The 17161-nt window shown below is 44.6% G+C and overlaps 2 protein-coding genes across 2 annotated transcripts; one reads left to right on the top strand and one right to left on the bottom strand.

The window, feature by feature from the left end:
• Positions 1–5774: 5774 nt before the first annotated feature.
• LOC124707559 (probable anion transporter 2, chloroplastic) lies at positions 5775–9772 on the top strand. Its single transcript, XM_047239222.1, has 8 exons — positions 5775–6354; positions 7184–7410; positions 8208–8556; positions 8640–8684; positions 8775–8921; positions 9030–9167; positions 9277–9310; positions 9406–9772. Exons 1-8 carry the CDS (start codon positions 5872–5874, stop codon positions 9576–9578), a joined length of 1596 nt encoding a protein of 531 aa, XP_047095178.1. The 5' UTR covers positions 5775–5871; the 3' UTR covers positions 9579–9772.
• A 214-nt stretch (positions 9773–9986) lies between these two features.
• Positions 9987–12446, bottom strand: LOC124707558. Its single transcript, XM_047239221.1, has 4 exons — positions 12219–12446; positions 12035–12130; positions 10271–10414; positions 9987–10188 (listed from the first exon to the last, which is right to left on the bottom strand). Exons 1-4 carry the CDS (start codon positions 12444–12446, stop codon positions 10126–10128), a joined length of 531 nt encoding a protein of 176 aa, XP_047095177.1. The 3' UTR covers positions 9987–10125.
• Between the last annotated feature and the right edge of the window lie 4715 nt (positions 12447–17161).

Here is a 17161-nt window from a genome sequence, read left to right as displayed (position 1 = left end):
TCCGAGGAGGATCTACTACTTCCGCTGCCCGCTGGAACGGGGAGAAGGACGTCGTCATCAACACCGAACGTGTGACCGAGTACGGAGGTGCTGCCCAACTGTGGCACCGTCAAGATCTTCTACGCGCTTTTGAGAGCGGCAAGTGATCATCTTCAGCAACAACGAGATCTAATCTCGTAGGTTTTGGAACTCTTCGAGGGTTAGTCTCATGATCTTCTCGTTGCTACCATCTTCTAGATTGGATCTTGGCTTGTTATTCGTTCTTGCGGTAGGAATTTTTTTGTTTTCTATGCTACGAATCCCAACATTGGGTACATCCATATGCTCTGGCCAACTTATAAGATGCATCTTTTCGTCAAATAGATTCACAATGCCAACACAATTTATGTATTATGCCACAAAGTTGAACAATCAACGGAATATGCACCACCGGAAACTACAAAAACAAATTCAGCGATAAGTGTTGATGAGCCGAGTTCACATCCCAATTTAAACTAGCTAGTTTTTTTCTTTCCTAAAGTTGTGCTTATAGGTTTGAACAGTCGTGTGACATGATTGATATACGTAGTGTCGTGATATTATTTTCTTATGATTTTTTCATGTCTTTTAGCGCTTTCAAGAATTGGGGAGTATCAGGAGCTAGTAGTAGCAGTTCAAGCTTAGAAGTACAGGATACACTTTCGTGGTAGCACGGGATAGCACGGTACCTACCAGACTCAAACAATATACTTTCATTTTCTTTTTTTTCAAAATGGGGAGCCTACTAGCCTAGCCCCAAGAATAACATGAAAACTCCTTTCTCTATCACTTTGTTAGACCCAATCACATCTGGTAGTTATGTGCTTTAATCATGTAGCCCCAAAACCACTGAAGGCCATAAACATATTCTTGGATACTCGAGCGCCAAGTAACCAGTATGAACCATTCTAAAAGACTGATCATAGACGTGGTAGTCCAGTCTCCGCATCCTTGCAAATGTAGAGAGCCACGGGAGGGAAAATACATCCATGCTCATTGTGTGTCAAGCACTCCATACATCCAAGAAAACAATAATTTAAAAAAGGTTAAACAAATCTGAATCCTTTAGGGAACAAGAAATGATCAAGTATTATAGTTGTATAAAAATATTTCATGTGGGAATTATTATTATTGTATCCTTGGTAAAAAAGACAAAATCGAAAATCCCCACGTCCATGTACTATCTTTTTTTCCCACAATACCATGGGAATCATTTCGAGCCCAAACAATTTTATACGAGTATAATACTTGGTCTTTTTTTTTTGTTTCTTGGAGGATTCAGATTTTTTTCAATTTTTTGAAATTACTACAAATTTCGGGGTTTATGGGGTCTAAAAATTCACGCCCGGGAGGGACATACATCCATGCTCGACCATGGGTGCCAAACACCCCATACATCCGAATAAAAACCGTAATTTAAAAAAAGGTTAACAAAATCTGAATCTTCTGGGAACAAAAAAGATCAAGTATTGTACTTGTTATAATATTTCACATGGGAATTACTATTATTATATCCTTGGTAAAAAAGACAAAATAAAAAAATCTCCACATCAATGTACTATTCACACTATATTTGTCATAAATTTGTCTTTCTTGTCCAGGATGCCACGGGAATAATTTCAAGTCCAAACAATTTATACGAGTACACTACTTGGTCTTTTTTTTGTTTCCATGAGGATTCGGGTTTTTTCAATTTTTAAATTACTACGAATTTTGGGGTTTACCATGTGCCAAAAAATCACGTCCGGGAGAGATCCATGCTCGATCATGGGTGCGAAACACCCCATACATCCAAAAGAATAGTAATTCAAAAAAAGGTTTAAAAAATCTGAATCATTTTGGGAACGGGAGGTTTAATTAATGGAAGCGCGGTTAGGTATTGTTATCCGTTTTATTAATTGTCCATCCAGATCTAACATAAGCACAATTTCATAATGTCCCATCCTTTTGTTAGTTGGTGAAGTCTAAGGGTTGCAATGTTACTTATAGGTAAAGGTAACCATGGACATCATACCTATATGGGTTGGGTATGGATAGATTTTTATACCCATGGGCATGGATAGTACCCATACCCTACCCATTAAGTCACGGGTAGAGCATATGTATAGGTTTGTATTCGTTTGGTATATCCATACCCGACCAGTTTATAATGACATGCAGACCTGTGCAGCTGAGTAGCCTTGTGGGAATCGTCTAATCTAGCATGTTGACTTATGAGTTAGGAGTATTAGATTGTGATTTTTAAATTTTGATAATTGTTATATACTCAACTACCTGTATCGAGTTGAGATAATTGTTTTTTTTTTCAAATGTGTTATCAACGAATGTAAATTTGTGTACAATTTGACTACCACTGGGTATCCACTTGGTGTACCATTGGCTATGTGTGTTGATATAACTGCGGGTACAAATACGAGTAGAATTTTGTGCCCAGGTATGAATATGATATTGCTATATCCTACCCGTTGCCATCCTTAACTAGGTTAGTTTCTCCAACATGACAATTGAATGGTAAAACGGTATGGGTCCGTTTGAAAAAGGACTCGTACAAACTTTTGAAACATGACAGGTCAAAAGTGGCGAACTGCCATAATTTCATAACAATCTCGACATCTGACATCCTAGCTAGAAACAAACATTTGTCTGGCTTGCCGTAATGGCATCTGTATCTATCTTCCGTTGTACCACAACAGACAACGTTGAATGGATGGAGGCTGACCAAACAAACACGTGCACTTGGTCTGCACCCGAAATTCACCTTTCAAGTCTTTTGGCCGTCAACAAAACTATAATATTTCCTTGGACTGCATTTTTGTTTTGATATTTCCTTGGTCAAAATATGAGCAGTAAAATCCTGATAACACTATTTGTTTGACTGACCGCGGCAAGAGAGACAGTCAGTCATGTTTCTTAGCTTGCGTCGGACGTTTCGCACCGCTAGTCATGGTACCAGATCTTGGCGCACACGCACAACAACGTCCCAGTATGAAATGTCAACCAAGACCACCATACACATGGTCTTGACTCTTGACCATACATAGCCAGACTAGTACATACTCTTTCTGTTCAGAAATAATCATTTTAATTTTTTCTAATTATAAATGTAATATATACCAAAATTATATCTACATATACCTAAATCTACATAAAATTGAGTGGACCTGATTGATAACAAGCTGCTTTTGGAGTCGCATACCAACATGATCTTATGTGGATGTTGGGCAGTTTGGCAGGGGAGAAACGTCAGGAAGCATGGATCTGGTGGACGCAGTGTAACCGGTTCAGTCCGATGAGTCATGCGGACCACCTTAGAGCATCTTCAGTCGCGTTCTCCATAACGTCCCTAAATGACGCCGGATCGAGCGTTTGAGAACATGTTTTATTCGTGTAGCGTTTGGGGGACGTCGCTCCCCAGCCGCGTCCCCCAAACGACGCCCCCAATTTTTTTTAAACATTAAAATACTCTCTTTTTTTTTTGCATTTTTATTTCAGTAGAGAGAAGAAACATTTCACAAACTAATACATAATTGGGAATATGGTTTCCACAAACTAATACATAGTTTAAACAATGGTTGACATAAATATAAAACATTGCAAAATAACGAAATCTAACTAGTGTTTGCATCACATATTTCGTGTGTTCGCTACCAAGAAAGAATACTCGCAGGCACTCCCAGTCACCCAAACTATAAAATCCAGCTGTTGACGGTACACCTGTTGGTTCTTTCGAGGAATAATAACCAGAAACCTCCGTGCAAATTTTTGCTGCGAAAAAAACAACACTCAGTCGTCGTCCTCCTCGGCGTTATCGCCGTGGTAGTGCCTGCAGCAGCGCGTCTCGTCGAACACCTTGATGCTCATGTCGGCCTCGCCAAGGTAGGAGAACGTGAGCATGAAGCCGGCTTTGAGGTGGTGGTAGCGCGCGAACTTCTCCCAGCCGGTGTGGAGGTACATCTTGTCGCGCGCGTCGAAGATCACGTCCGCAATCCACCGGCAGCAATGCAGCGAGGACAGCTCGTCGCCGGCGACGAAGTCGGCGAACTTGTCCGGCAGCCTCTGGATGCCGAGTGGGTCGCCCTTGAGGACAACGACGAACTCGAACAACACTTGCCGCTCCTCCTCCTGCATGTCCGATGATGAAGACGACGGCGTCGCAGGCGACGGCGAGCGTGCAGCTCTGCCGCGGCCATGACCACGACCACGGCCGCGAGCTCGGCCTCCGCCTCTAGCAGACATGGCGTCGACTCTTAATGAGATGGTGGCGGCTAGGGTTGGGGAGAGAGGCGCTAGGGCTTGTGTGTGAGGGAAGATGAGAGAGCGACCTTTTTTATAGGATGGAGTGAGGCGGCGGAGCGATGAGACGCTTCGCTGCGCCTCTGCAGGAACTGCATCGTCGCTGCGCGCCAATTAACTTCCATCGCGAGGTAGGCGACGGTTAGGTTAAACTTCAATGTGCCGCTGACGCGTCAGCCCCACCACTCCTCGCGTCGCTCTTCGTTGTGTCCGGCGTGCTCGCAGCGTCCCCTGTGGGGCGGGGACGGGCTCGGGGCGCCGGACACCGTAATGGACCGCGCCGGATAAAAAGAGGCTTTGGGGCACGCGGCTGAGAGCATTTTTTATCCAACGCGTCCCAAATCTCTTTAGTGATGGTTTGGGGGACGCGGCTGGAGATACTCTTAGATCTTGCTTAGACGGTTCGCCGGAAGCCAAGTAGGGTGATAGGGAAGAAAAAGAGATGGAGTCCACCCGATGAAGGAGTAATAAAAATCAATACAGACGCTAGCTTCCATGATGAGTCTAAGTCAGGAAGTGTGGGCTCGGTGGTACGTGATCACCATGGGACAATGATTCGGGGTCAAGTCTTTTGGTTTGAACACGTGGTGAGTTCCTTGTCAATGGAGGTAATATCGACCCGCGAAGGAATCAGATTGGCACATGAGAAGGGGCTACACTCGCATTATCATTGAGAGTGACTCTCAGATGGCTGCCAATTTTTGCAACTCTAAGGATTGATAATAGGTCAGAACTAAGATCAATCCGTCAGTCAGAGAAATTAGAAGGGCTTTTACTAGTTTTAGCATTTTGGTTGTTAGGCGTGATGCAAATAATGTTGCTCACACTTACTACGTATGTGATAAATAAGCTAGTAGTGCTAGGAGGGGATGCCTATGGATCAATTATAATCCAGATTTTCTTACTAACACTCCCGTGAGTGATTGTACTCCTGCCGGTGAATTTATAAAAACTCTTGATTCACAAAAAAAAAAGCGCTTACTTCCTCCGGTCTATATTAGTGGACTCAACTTTATCTAGATTTCCATGCATCTAGTCTAAAAATTTAACTAGATAAATAGAAATCTAAACAAAGTTGAGTACATTGACTGGAGGGAGTAATTTTTTTAGTGCAGTGAAGTCCAATCTCGCCTTCCATTTTCAACAGAAACAGTGCCCATCGGCCGCTCCCCGCCACCGTCTCAGCGCTCCTCCCGGCTTTCCGGTCGCTGGGCTGGGTAGGTGGCGACTCGGCGCGGCAGCCGGCCGGGGCCGCCGGGTAGGTGCCCCCACCGGTCTCCCGACGGCGCCACCCAGCCAGAAAATTACCTTGACCATTTCCCTGATCGCATCACCGCTACGCTAACAACCCCGCTCTGACTGACTCGGATCCGTTCCGCGACGCAACCTACCACCTTTCGTCCTCCCCGTCCCGAGCCGAGGTCCTAATTTATACCACCAACCCAGCCCAGCAATCATACTGTTACCGCTTGCTGCCCCCCATCGATCGCCACCCACGGCCTGCTGCACCACCATGCTCTGAGTCTGATCCCCGCGCATCTCTCAGCAGCTTTTCCGGTCATGGCGTCGGTGAGATCGTGCGTGTCCGTGAAGCCGGCGGCGGGCCCGGCCAGGTACAGATCCGCCAGGCTCGGGGCGGCCAGCTTGGAGCCGAGAAGCCTGCGCATATCCGCTTCTTGTTCTTCTTCCTTGCCCTCCGCTGCGGATGGTTGCAGCAGCAGAGGTGTCGGCTGTGCTGCCAGCAGCAGCGGCAGGGGCGACGGCGCCGTTGCCGGTTTGGTCGGAGATGGCGGGAGCGCGAGGAGGCAAATGGGCAGGCGGGATGTCGCCGCCATGTGCAGCGCCAGCCTGGATGGGGTCAGTCACGCCGCCGCCGCCGCCGCCGTGCCCAGCGTGCCTGCGCTGCCGGAGCGGGTGAAGGCGGTGGCGCTCATGGCGGCCGTCATGCTGCTCTGCAACGCCGACCGCGTCGTCATGTCCGTCGCCGTCGTGCCGCTCGCCGCGCAGCACGGCTGGTCCAGCTCATTCGTCGGCATCGTCCAGGTACTGCCCCCGCCGCCCACGATCGCGTCTCCTTTCCCTGTCCAGTTTACTTCCTTGCTCATATGTTAGTTTGCAGAATAAGTGAAGTAAAGGACACTTTGCTCAAACATTAAGCAAGAATTTGCTAACAACAAAAGGTTCCAGCCGTTTGTTGAGCTTCGTCACTGCTTAACGAAGTCAACTATGCATTAAGTTCAGACCCGATGCGCGATCGGCTGAAGCATTCTCTACATTTTATAAGCCAGGCTGCCAGGCAGTGCCAGCTACTACTGCATGACCATTACATTTTATAATAAGCATCAAGTTCAGACTGCTTGTGGTGACCTCCATATAGGTAGTAATTTCAGGTGTCAATTTCGCGGAAGACACCAAAATTTAGCAAGCGGTACATACTACATAGGGTAAATTCAGCAACTTGAGGTGTTACCGTTTGCTGATTTTTACGCTTCAAATTTGACAATTCAATAAGGAACATTGGACTTCAGTTTTACCTGGTGACTGAAGATTGGTTGCATCAGCAGCTGCCTCTTGAGGCTCACCATTGCAACACTAGTTACTAGACTAGATGTCATCAAGCGTACAATGATGTGGTATATGAATTAATGCTGAATGTATACTCTACTTTAGTTGGAGATACGAATGCTTGAGCCTTAGTAACAAGCAATAAGCTTGAACCCTAGACAAGCACTCGTTCTCCTATGATCAATTTGTCAATATACCAATAAATAACTACCAAAACAAACACAAGTACCTTACTGTCATATCGTGCATGGTTTGATGATGTCCAAATTGGCTGACTTGAGACTAAATCTTCCCACCACTGTTGCAGTCATCGTTTCTGTGGGGATATGTTTTCTCATCCATGGTTGGAGGAGCTTTGGCAGACAAATACGGAGGGAAGAAGGTCATGGCAGGTGCTGCCGCACTCTGGTCCTTGGCCACTTTTCTGACTCCGTGGGCTGCTTCTCAATCTGCTGTTGTGTTGCTTGCTGTGCGTGTGCTCTTTGGAATTGCAGAAGGTGTCGCGTTTCCGACAATGAGCACTTTCTTACCCAAGTAAGCACCTCATATCTGGGATATTCACTTTGGCTCATAGGAGCATTTGCTCCCATTATGTGAATCAACATTTTGAAGTGTCAAAAAATTCTAAAATAAATTTTTACATGTACATCTACACATTTTATGTTCGTACACAAGTTTTCAAAAAAAACTAAAAAAATTTGTGGCTCCTGTAAAAAAGACAAATTTTGATGCTATAACATGACTACGTACAGGACATTTTTTTGTTTTTTTGTACACGTCATATAAAATGTTGTTTCTCCACGAAAACTTGTGCACTAACATAGAATGTCATGATGTACACCAAAAAAATTATGTCAGAATTTTTTACCATTTTTAAAATTATTTTTTAATTATTTTGTATAATGGGAGCATTTGCTCCTATGAGCCAAAACGCCTCCTCCCCTCATATCTAAACTTACTCATATCACTCATTGAATTTACTCAGCATTGGCTTCAAATAACCTGATTGAAGCATCGTTTCATCTCTGATGCTTAAAGTGGATCAGGCCAAAACATTAATCTCGAGCAACACTTGGAGCAGCACAAGCCAAACTATTTTAACTGCTAGGATGGATCAATCATAGTAGTAGATGCTATAATTTTAACTGCTAGGAGAGTATACTTTCGAGTATTTCAGACTGCTCTCTTTTCATTGATAGCATCTCAGCAGCTACTAATTCTATTTGTTGCAGCATATAGAAAAAAAAAGAAACATCCGCTACATATATTGATGCAATCAAATGCAGCTTCAATTCAGGCTCTTAATTTTCTTTTTTATTATCATGGAACAGGTGGTTTCCAACGCATGAACGTGCCACTGCTGTTGGCATTTCCATGGGAGGATTCCATCTTGGAAACGTCGTAAGCTTCCTAGCAACACCGATCATCATGTCACATATAGGCCTCGCTGGAACATTTGCTTTCTTCGCATCACTTGGTTACCTGTGGATCGCTGTATGGCTGTTGAATGTAGAAAGTGACCCTATCGACAGCCGTACTATAAGCAAATCTGAGCTGCAACTGATACTAGCTGGACGAAGTAAATCAAAAGTCAAAGGCGACAAATTTCCATCTTTAAGGGAAGTGTTCTCAAAGATGGGAATGTGGGCCATCATTGTAGCTAATGTGATAAACAACTGGGTAAGAATGACGGACAATCACAATTAAATTTGGTGATGCTACTGTCTAGATATTAACATTTACAAATTCAAAATACCATGCAGGGCTATTTTGTCCTACTATCATGGATGCCGGTGTACTTCAAAATGGTATGTATGTCATCTAAGCTTCTAAATCATTCTGATAGGTCTGCTCACAACTCTTTTATAAGCTGTTATTTGTGACTATTATCCCAACAGGTATATGATGTCAATTTGAAACAAGCTGCATGGTTCAGCGCCATACCTTGGGCCGTCATGGCTCTATCAGGATATGTTGCAGGAGCTTCTGCAGATTACTTGATCAAATCTGGCGTCTCTACCGTGCGGGTTCGGAAAATTATGCAGGTAAGAGAATCATCTGAATAGCCTTATATAAATAGAGTTTACTAACAAAATGCAAGAGCTGAAACATAAGACTCATCACAATACCAACACTCTCTTTGCCTGGTGCAGTCAATTGGTTTTATCGGCCCAGGTGTGTCATTGCTATGTTTAAGATTCGCTCAAACACCATCAGTCGCGGCAGTTATCATGACCGCTGCCTTGGGTTTGAGTTCCTGCAGTCAAGCTGGGTATTTCTGTAATGTACAGGTATATGTTCATGTCCCCTCATATCCTGATCCTATCATCTCCACTGAAAGTACTCCATCGCTGTACTTCAATCTGACCCAATGTGTTTTCTTCACGATTCTTCCATCAGGACATTGCCCCTCAATACGCTGGATCTTTGCACGGTATGTACACAAATTTGAGAGCATCAGTACAGAACATCCATATTCCTACAATGCATTTCTTCATCTCTTGTGTCTGATATTTCTTGCTTGAATAGGCATGACCAATGGCATCGGGGTGGTGGCTGCCATAGTTAGCACTGTAGGAGCAGGTTACTTCGTCCAGTGGCTCGGATCGTTCCAGGCCTTCCTCACCCTCACGGCGGTGCTTTACTTCAGCGCCACCATTTTCTACAACACCTACGCCACAGGAGACCTGATTTTTGACTGAGCTGAAACAAACTATTCTTTTCGTGTATAATTAAGTGTACAAGTACAGCCTGTAAAATGCCTTGTCTCAGGCACCCTGTACAGAGCCAAGAAATGAATAAAAGTAAGATCGAATTGTTGGTTCTGCATATAAAACCGAGTGCAGCGTCTTTGTATAATGGAAAAAGTAGGGAACACAGAGATTATTCAACGAAATTATCATTCTCTTTCTCTTGCTTTCCTAAATGAAATTATCATTCTCTTTCTCTTGCTTTCCTAAATGAGGCCAGATGATCAGATCTCTCCTAGTAGGAAGCTAACAATTCAACAATCTTGCACAAAGATAGGTACCAGTAATTGACAACTATGTTGCTCAATCCACTGTTTTATTCGTTCGTCCATTCAGGTTACCCGCAAAAAAAAAAGAGTCACAATTCTAGCTTTTGCCTTCGTTAAAAAAAAAACCTGAACAATGGTAACAGCCATTGCAGCATTCAGATGCCTTCTCCTTATATACATAGGTGGTTGCATCATGATGCACTTTATTACCCCAAATGACTGACAATAATTCAAATGGGCGACGGAGCCAGGTCAAAGTCACTCCTGCTAGGCTTGTTTGAAACTGGAATAACCTGGAAGCAGAACACAGGGTCCATTATAAATTGGCTGTATGAAACTTAGTGGCAGAGATTCACACGTGCTTTGATATTATACCGTCTCTGAGGATGGTATCCAATCATTTGTTGCAGGGTTGCTCATGCGACGAACAACGTTGTTGGATGAGTACGCCACAGTTGTTACACCGAGGAAGCTAGTGTTGGTGTTGGATCTTTCCACTTTGATAAAGCCCGTGCCAGTCTGCAAAGAAAAACTATCAACCTGAGAATTAGATGGTCATAGAGAGATGTTGCAGAATGCACATCGTGTCACAACCAGAATTACCACCAAAATATCAACTGGATAAAGCAAACAATCACTTCCCCTGATCTGAATGATATCAAGTACATACTGTGCAAGATATCTCTACTAGAACTTCCCAAATTCCCAACGAGTACCAATACTCCTTTGCTAGCCTGCAATATCTTGAATGTTTTCCATACCACTGAGCATATGCAATGAACTGCTAGATCTAAGAGCTTCAACACAGTGCGTACTTGTACCAGCTACAATTGCCTGATGATCAAGCTTTTCAATGACAGTTCTAAGAATTCTTTAAACCACTACTGGCTCAGTAACATCTAAATCAAGACCAATCTTCCAAGACACGTAAAAAACTACCTGTATTCCTATAACTGGCCAGGCAACTGCAGAGGAACTGGCAAATTGGCAGAAGTATGTACCAAGTAGACCTGCAACAAACAGGGTACAAAATCTTTCCATTGTTGGTCATTTTCTCCCTCTGAGCACTAACATATACTTAGGGACTTTGGCACCCTGGGTCTTCAATTTTTTTGAGGAAGATTGACCCTTTCCCTTTTTCCAATGTTAAGTGCAACAAGTAGGCTTTGACCAGGTTTCAAATATTTTTTGCACACAGCACTATGACACAATGTTGTTTGCAAAAATGATGACAAACATCACAAATAGTCTAGCAAGTTTCAGTGGGGAGTGCATCTGAGATGAAAAATGATCTATTGGTGGCACACTGCTGGACATTTACTGCTACCACATTCGAGAAAATCGGCGGCGCACGAAATTTACTGTGCTCTCATAGCCTCATAGGGCTACCAGCTGTTATGTAGGGTATTCTTTAATAGACATCAGTGGGAAAAAGCATCATGAGCTTCAGGTGCGCAAGCGTTGAATATCCGAGCTCCCAATGAGAGTAATCAACATGGTTCGACAAGATCAGATATTACAGATAGCTGTGTCAGTGCCATACACATCTAACCTCCTAGTTGTCAATTACGAAGAGACAAAATGGAATGAAAATCCAGGACTCTGGATGCATTCATATATCATGATTAACCTGTATTCAACATAAAAAAAAATCTCTGGATGCACTTGTTTTTTTTTTTCTAAATGCTAGCCCTTTTAACAGATGGTTACTAAGGGAACTGGTAGCACCTCGGAGGGCCAGTGTGCTGAAATTGCAGTGGAAACTGAAACCAACAAAATATACCCAATGCCTCGCTAACATGTGAGCATGAATGCCACTTGTAATCCTTAACGGATGATGTTCCCGACTTATATGTCTGCAGTGGTATTGGGCTTATTTGATCTAGCTTATTGCAGTGCTTTGGTCAGTGTAATTATGTTAGGCAGCCAACAGAACTCGATTTTTTTTTCCGATGGAACTGCTCTAGCGTTGGTAAAAGATTTAGTAATTGGTTCTATCAAGGGTCCTGAAATATACTAAATGCCATATACTCTGAAAAACACAAGGCAGCCATGAAACACCTAGAGAGTACAGACATTGCTGCGCATGTCACATTAACAGAGTACGGACTACACAATCACACAAACATCCAAGCTCACCGTGTGATGCTGCTTGTCGATGCAGTTGATCCCATGGTAATACTGCGTCTCCACGTGCTCTTCCCCGCTCGCATCCCCGCCGTCCAGCAGCAGCTTCTGCGCACGACAACGCAGCACGCGTTACATTGACCAGTTCAACAGTCCCAACGAACTCCTTGAACACGAGGAGAAAGAGGCGTTTCACCTGGGGGGCCTTGGCCTCGAGGTCGCGGAGCTTGCGCAGCTCCGGCGGATCGCCCGCAGCGGCCACTTCGGCGCAGCCCGGGGCGGCGTCCGACGGGTCGCTGCGCGGCGGCTTGGCAGGGCGCGTCGGGGCGATGCTGTCGAAGTACCCGCGCACCTGCGCCTCCGCCCGGGCGGCCTCCTCCGGCGGCAAGTGCGGGTCGCTCCGCGCCGGCCGTGTCGCCTCCATGGCGAGTTCTCTTGGTCTCCTCTCGCTCGGTCAGGGCTGGACGGCTGGTAGCTTGGTGGTGGAGTCGCCGGTTTCCGGTGGGCGGGGAGGGCCGGGAGGGTGGTTTTGTGATGCTTGGCTGTTTGACTGACAGTGGGGCCATGTGGGTGCCGACGTGCCGTGAATGCGATGGTAGTTTACTGATGGCGAAAGCGGGAAGGATCAGATCAGATGAAGCTAACCCGCCGGCTGTGCTGAGATAGTGACCGCTGGCAGGATAAGGTCTCTTTCTAAGTGCGGCCATGATAATAACAAAATGTAGGGAAGAAAGGGTATATCATGTCCACTTATGTGGAATAACAGACTAATTTGTACTGGAGGGGTATTAATTTCTAATACTACTATAAAGTTTTTTCTACTCCGTATCAAAAATTAGTTCCACTAGGCCTTGATAAAAAGAAAAAAAGTCGACACGAAATCACTTCTTATGACATTTTGTGGATCTTGTTGAAACTAGATACAATATTATAACTCTTATAAATACTCTCCCATTTCATATTAGTTGTTACTGTTTTACTAAATCAGCCACACGTAGTATGAAATGGAGGGACAAAATATTACAAATTGTAAAAACCCGGTAATCTAAGGTGAAATATATTGCCCTCTTTCTTCATCCATTTAATTTTACCTATTTGTAAAATACCTTTGAATAAAAGATGTCATTTAAAACTACACTACCAAAAGTAAATCTAACATACATACAGTGTACATGCCACAAAGATAATCCCGTGGCATGCCTTATGTGCGTGTGTCCGCGCGCCGCGTAGTGAAACGCTCTCTACGATTATAGAATTTCAGAAGTCAATAAGAGTTTTTACTCTCTACCTTATTGACTTAGCAATATGTGCCTAATTTTTTGTTATTGGGTTTGAATTTATAGAAATTTGTAATAAGTGACATTAATTAGCATGTCTCTTGTTATATAGTTTAGTTTAAATAATTTGTAGAATTACTCTGAATAAAAAGTATCCCAATTATGTTACGTCGTGAGAGAATCAAGCCAGCTTCAAGGTAGTTTGGATTGTGATCAAAGTGAATCATTCGAAAACTGGTTTTTGTTTAATTGTTGCCAACTCTTTAACATGCCAATGCTATTTTTGACCAATAGCAGCCAACTCACAGGCAAATGAATAGATAGAAAAATCTTTGGTAGAGCAAACTCGGGCAAAGACCAGGCTCACCCTAAAAACTATATTGCCCGCCGGCATTCTAGGCTTTCTCCATGCTATCCCATTGAAAGAATTCCATTTTCACCTTATTCATCATTTATTGGAACTAGAACCAAGATACGTAGTAGTAGTAGGAGATAATCACAATAACTATGACGTTCTTTCGCATATGAGTCTCTGACTCTGAGATTAATCAAAGCTGACAGGGAAACACTGCACAAAATCAGGCTACTAAATCAAAAATTTCAACTTTACTCCCAAAAGCATATGCTTCTATATTTAGAATATAATATTTATAAATTAAAAAAACAACAAAAGGGTTTAGAATGTACATGTTCGTGGCGATTTTTTCTTAAATAATACGGATATTTTATTTAAGTGTAAGAATAGCGCGCGTTTTCGCCAAATTTGAAAAGTGTGACCTGGTCGGACACTAGCTGACCGACCGGTCAGCAGCGGGCCGATCGGCCAGCAGCTGGCCGACTGCAGGCTGCGCAGACGGGGGACAGGCCGACCAGCGCCTGTCGGCCACTAGCAGGCCGATCGGTCGATAGCCGGCCGACCGTGCATGGCCCGCGCGAGCATCTTCTCTTCGGCGCCGCGCGCAGACGCTCCCAGCCGCTTTCTTCCTCCTTCCTCTTTCTTCTTTCTCTAGCTGTTCGTCCCCTGCATACGAAAAGAGCTCCAAAAACTTCGTTTTTCTCAGATCCTCACTGATTTAGCCAATAAAACTTCATCATTTTGCTGGTATTAGTTGAGGGAAGCCCGATCTACAGATGGGTTAGAGTTTGGAGGAGTTTGGTGGTGCTGTTTAGCAGCAATGGTGATGAAGTGGTGGAGGTTGACGGTGGTGTAAGGGGCTGAGCTGCTGCTGTGTATTGCTGGTGGTGTTGAGCTGCTGCGTGCTGTTCGTGCTGCTGCTGTTGGAGAGGCTGCTCAAGCTACAAGGGTAAACCCTAATCTTTGCATATTAGTATTAACTGTATAGGTTATTGTATGCTGGTTTTAGTGTTAGTGTATTTATGTGGGCTGGTATTAGTAGTTGATGCGGACGAATTTTTTTTAGGTGAGCAAAGATGATAGATGTAGTGAAGATAGTATTTTACTATGGTATGGGTAGTGTCCGATCAAATGAAATGGGAGTTGATCTGAGTGAGTTCAAATATGTAGAGATGAATATGACTGCTCCTAGAACATGGACAATTGAGCAGGTGAAGGATTGGTTGATAGAATGTTTCGGGCTTAATCCTGAAGTGCACACAGTGGGTGTGCATGCATTGTGTACTAAGTCGGTATCAAACATTTTGTGGTATTTGAGGCCTGTAGATGATACCTCTAAGTGGGTGAGCTGGTTAAAAGGGTCTGAAAGGAGAGGAACTAACCCTGTGGCATTAGTTCTTCCGGTGGCGAAGGAGGTAGCGCCTCCTGAAGGCGGTTACAGTGGAGGAGGTGGTTACGAATCAGGCCAGAGCAGTCAAGCACCCGGCGGTGGCGGTGGTTACGAGCCTGAACAGAGAAGCCATGCGGAAGATGTTTATAGTGGCCAGGGTGATGGTTACACAGGAGAAGACGGTGAGGTTGATGGTGACGAAGAAAATGGATACAGGCAGAATCATATGGAAGAGGAAGATACGAAGGTGAAACCGATGATGATGATTCCGATGAGTCCGATGATGGGGAGGAGGTGCCTATTCCCGGTAGATGGAATCACAACTTTTCGTCCGCAATGACAATCAATGATGGCCTTGATTCTAACCGGGAGTATCACCGTAACAATCTCGCCGTAGGGGCCATGTTTCCGTCGAAGCGACATATGCAGGATGCAATAATTAAGTGGGCAATGGCGAGCCGAGGGAGCTGAGAACAACCGTGTCATCCGGAAAATACCCGACGATGGAATGTGTGGACATCAATTGTCCCGGAAGGGTGCATGGGTATGTTCCTAAGTATGACACAATATGGCGTGTGAGCGACTTTGTGCCGCACGAGTTGTGAGCTTGTAAGTATCCGCAATGATCATTGCAACTCGTCGTCTAATCTCATAGCCCGGCTGCCGTACACCGAAATAGTGGAAGGGCAAGCCATGAGAGTAAACGCCATACAGAAGAATGTTAAGAAGCATCATTTTTACACCATTTCTTATGGCAAGGCTTGGAGGGCTAAGCAGAGGGCGATGGAGATGAGGTTTGGTTCATTTCGAGACGCATACGACGCTGTTGTTCGTATGCTGCAGACGCTGCAGGCGAGGAATCCAGGAACATATGTGAACATCCAGGACATGTTTTTGCCGGAGTCCCCATCTTACGTGGTTCTCGCATAGAGTCTATTTCTCGTTCGGTGTATGCATCGAATCATTCAGACACTGTCGACCCGTGTTATGTGTCGACGACATGTTTCTGACCGGTCAGTACAAGGGTCAAATCTTGACCGCCATTGGAATGGACGGAAACAATCAAATCGTGCCACTCGCTTTTGCTTTCGTGGAGAGTGAGAACACCGAAAGCTGTTTATGGTTTTTTAGGCAGTTGAAGATTTCAATTGTAAAGGACAAGCCGAATGTTTGCATCCTTCATGACAGGCATGCAGGTATACTGAAAGCTATTAAGACACTGAAAGAGCCTAGGCAAGAAACTCCATGGATTGACATTGAGAGCCGTTGGTGCATGCGCCACCTGGGGGCCAATTTTTACACACAATTCAGGAAAAAAGGACCTTATGAATATCTTCAAGAGGCTGTGCATCCAGAACCAGCAGTGGAAGTATAATTTTTTGCGTAGCAAACTGCAGGAGTTGACGAAGAAACAAGTTGTGGAGAGGAAAGCAGCTCGAGATGCAAACATAGCAGCACATATGCAGGCCGTTGCAGCAGGAACAACAGCGGTAGAAGCACCCGCTTATGAGGCACCCCAAGGTCTCGTGCGACTTGCCCGGATTTGACCCGCCCGAACAAGGAGAAGGCAGGAAGGCAGATTAAAAACTTTGAGCAGTGGATAGAGCATGAGCCTACGGAGAGGTGGTCTTTGTTGCACGATACACATGGAGCTAGATACGGCGTCATGACAACCAACCTCGCAGAGTCGTATAACTTTGTGCTGAGAGGCAATAGAGCTTTGCCACTTACAACTATAGTAGAGGGTATTTTCATGGGCACAGTTAAATATTACAGAGAGAGATGTGAGAAGGCTCGGATGCACATGCTGAACAAACCAGCCACTCCATATTGTTCGAAGATTATGGAGTACATGCATAAGAAGAAGGAGAAAGCTAAGCATCTCCCTGTTGTTCAAATTGGTAATGTGGAAAGAAGGTTCGAAGTACGCTTACCTACGGATAGGTTCGGTGTGGGAATCCGCAGCGAACGCATGATGTGAAAATTGGCAATGAAGAAAGGCCAACTTGCGAGTGCACATGCAACAAACCAAAGTTGCTTCATCTTCCTTGCTCACATGTGTTAGCTGTTTGTGGTGTCCTGGGGATGTCGGAAATCTCGTTCGTCTCTCCGTATTA

Source organism: Lolium rigidum, chromosome 4 (assembly GCF_022539505.1).
Source record: "Lolium rigidum isolate FL_2022 chromosome 4, APGP_CSIRO_Lrig_0.1, whole genome shotgun sequence".
NCBI lineage: Eukaryota > Viridiplantae > Streptophyta > Magnoliopsida > Poales > Poaceae > Lolium > Lolium rigidum.
Note: the sequence above shows the minus strand (reverse complement) of the source record. Positions and strands in the feature narration are given on the sequence as shown.

Excerpts from the sequence above, each read along its gene's own strand:
- LOC124707559 (XM_047239222.1), top strand. The coding sequence starts at position 5,872 with ATGGCGTCGGTGAGATCGTGCGTGTCCGTGAAGCCGGCGGCGGGCCCG. Across the intron at positions 8,922-9,029 it reads GGGTTCGGAAAATTATGCAG|TCAATTGGTTTTATCGGCCC; the intron begins GTAAGAGAATCA and ends TGCCTGGTGCAG. Across the intron at positions 9,168-9,276 it reads GGTATTTCTGTAATGTACAG|GACATTGCCCCTCAATACGC; the intron begins GTATATGTTCAT and ends TTCTTCCATCAG.
- LOC124707558 (XM_047239221.1), bottom strand. The coding sequence starts at position 12,446 with ATGGAGGCGACACGGCCGGCGCGGAGCGACCCGCACTTGCCGCCGGAG. Across the intron at positions 10,415-12,034 it reads TCGACAAGCAGCATCACACG|ACTGGCACGGGCTTTATCAA; the intron begins GTGAGCTTGGAT and ends TTTTCTTTGCAG. Across the intron at positions 10,189-10,270 it reads GGATACCATCCTCAGAGACG|GTTATTCCAGTTTCAAACAA; the intron begins GTATAATATCAA and ends TTCTGCTTCCAG.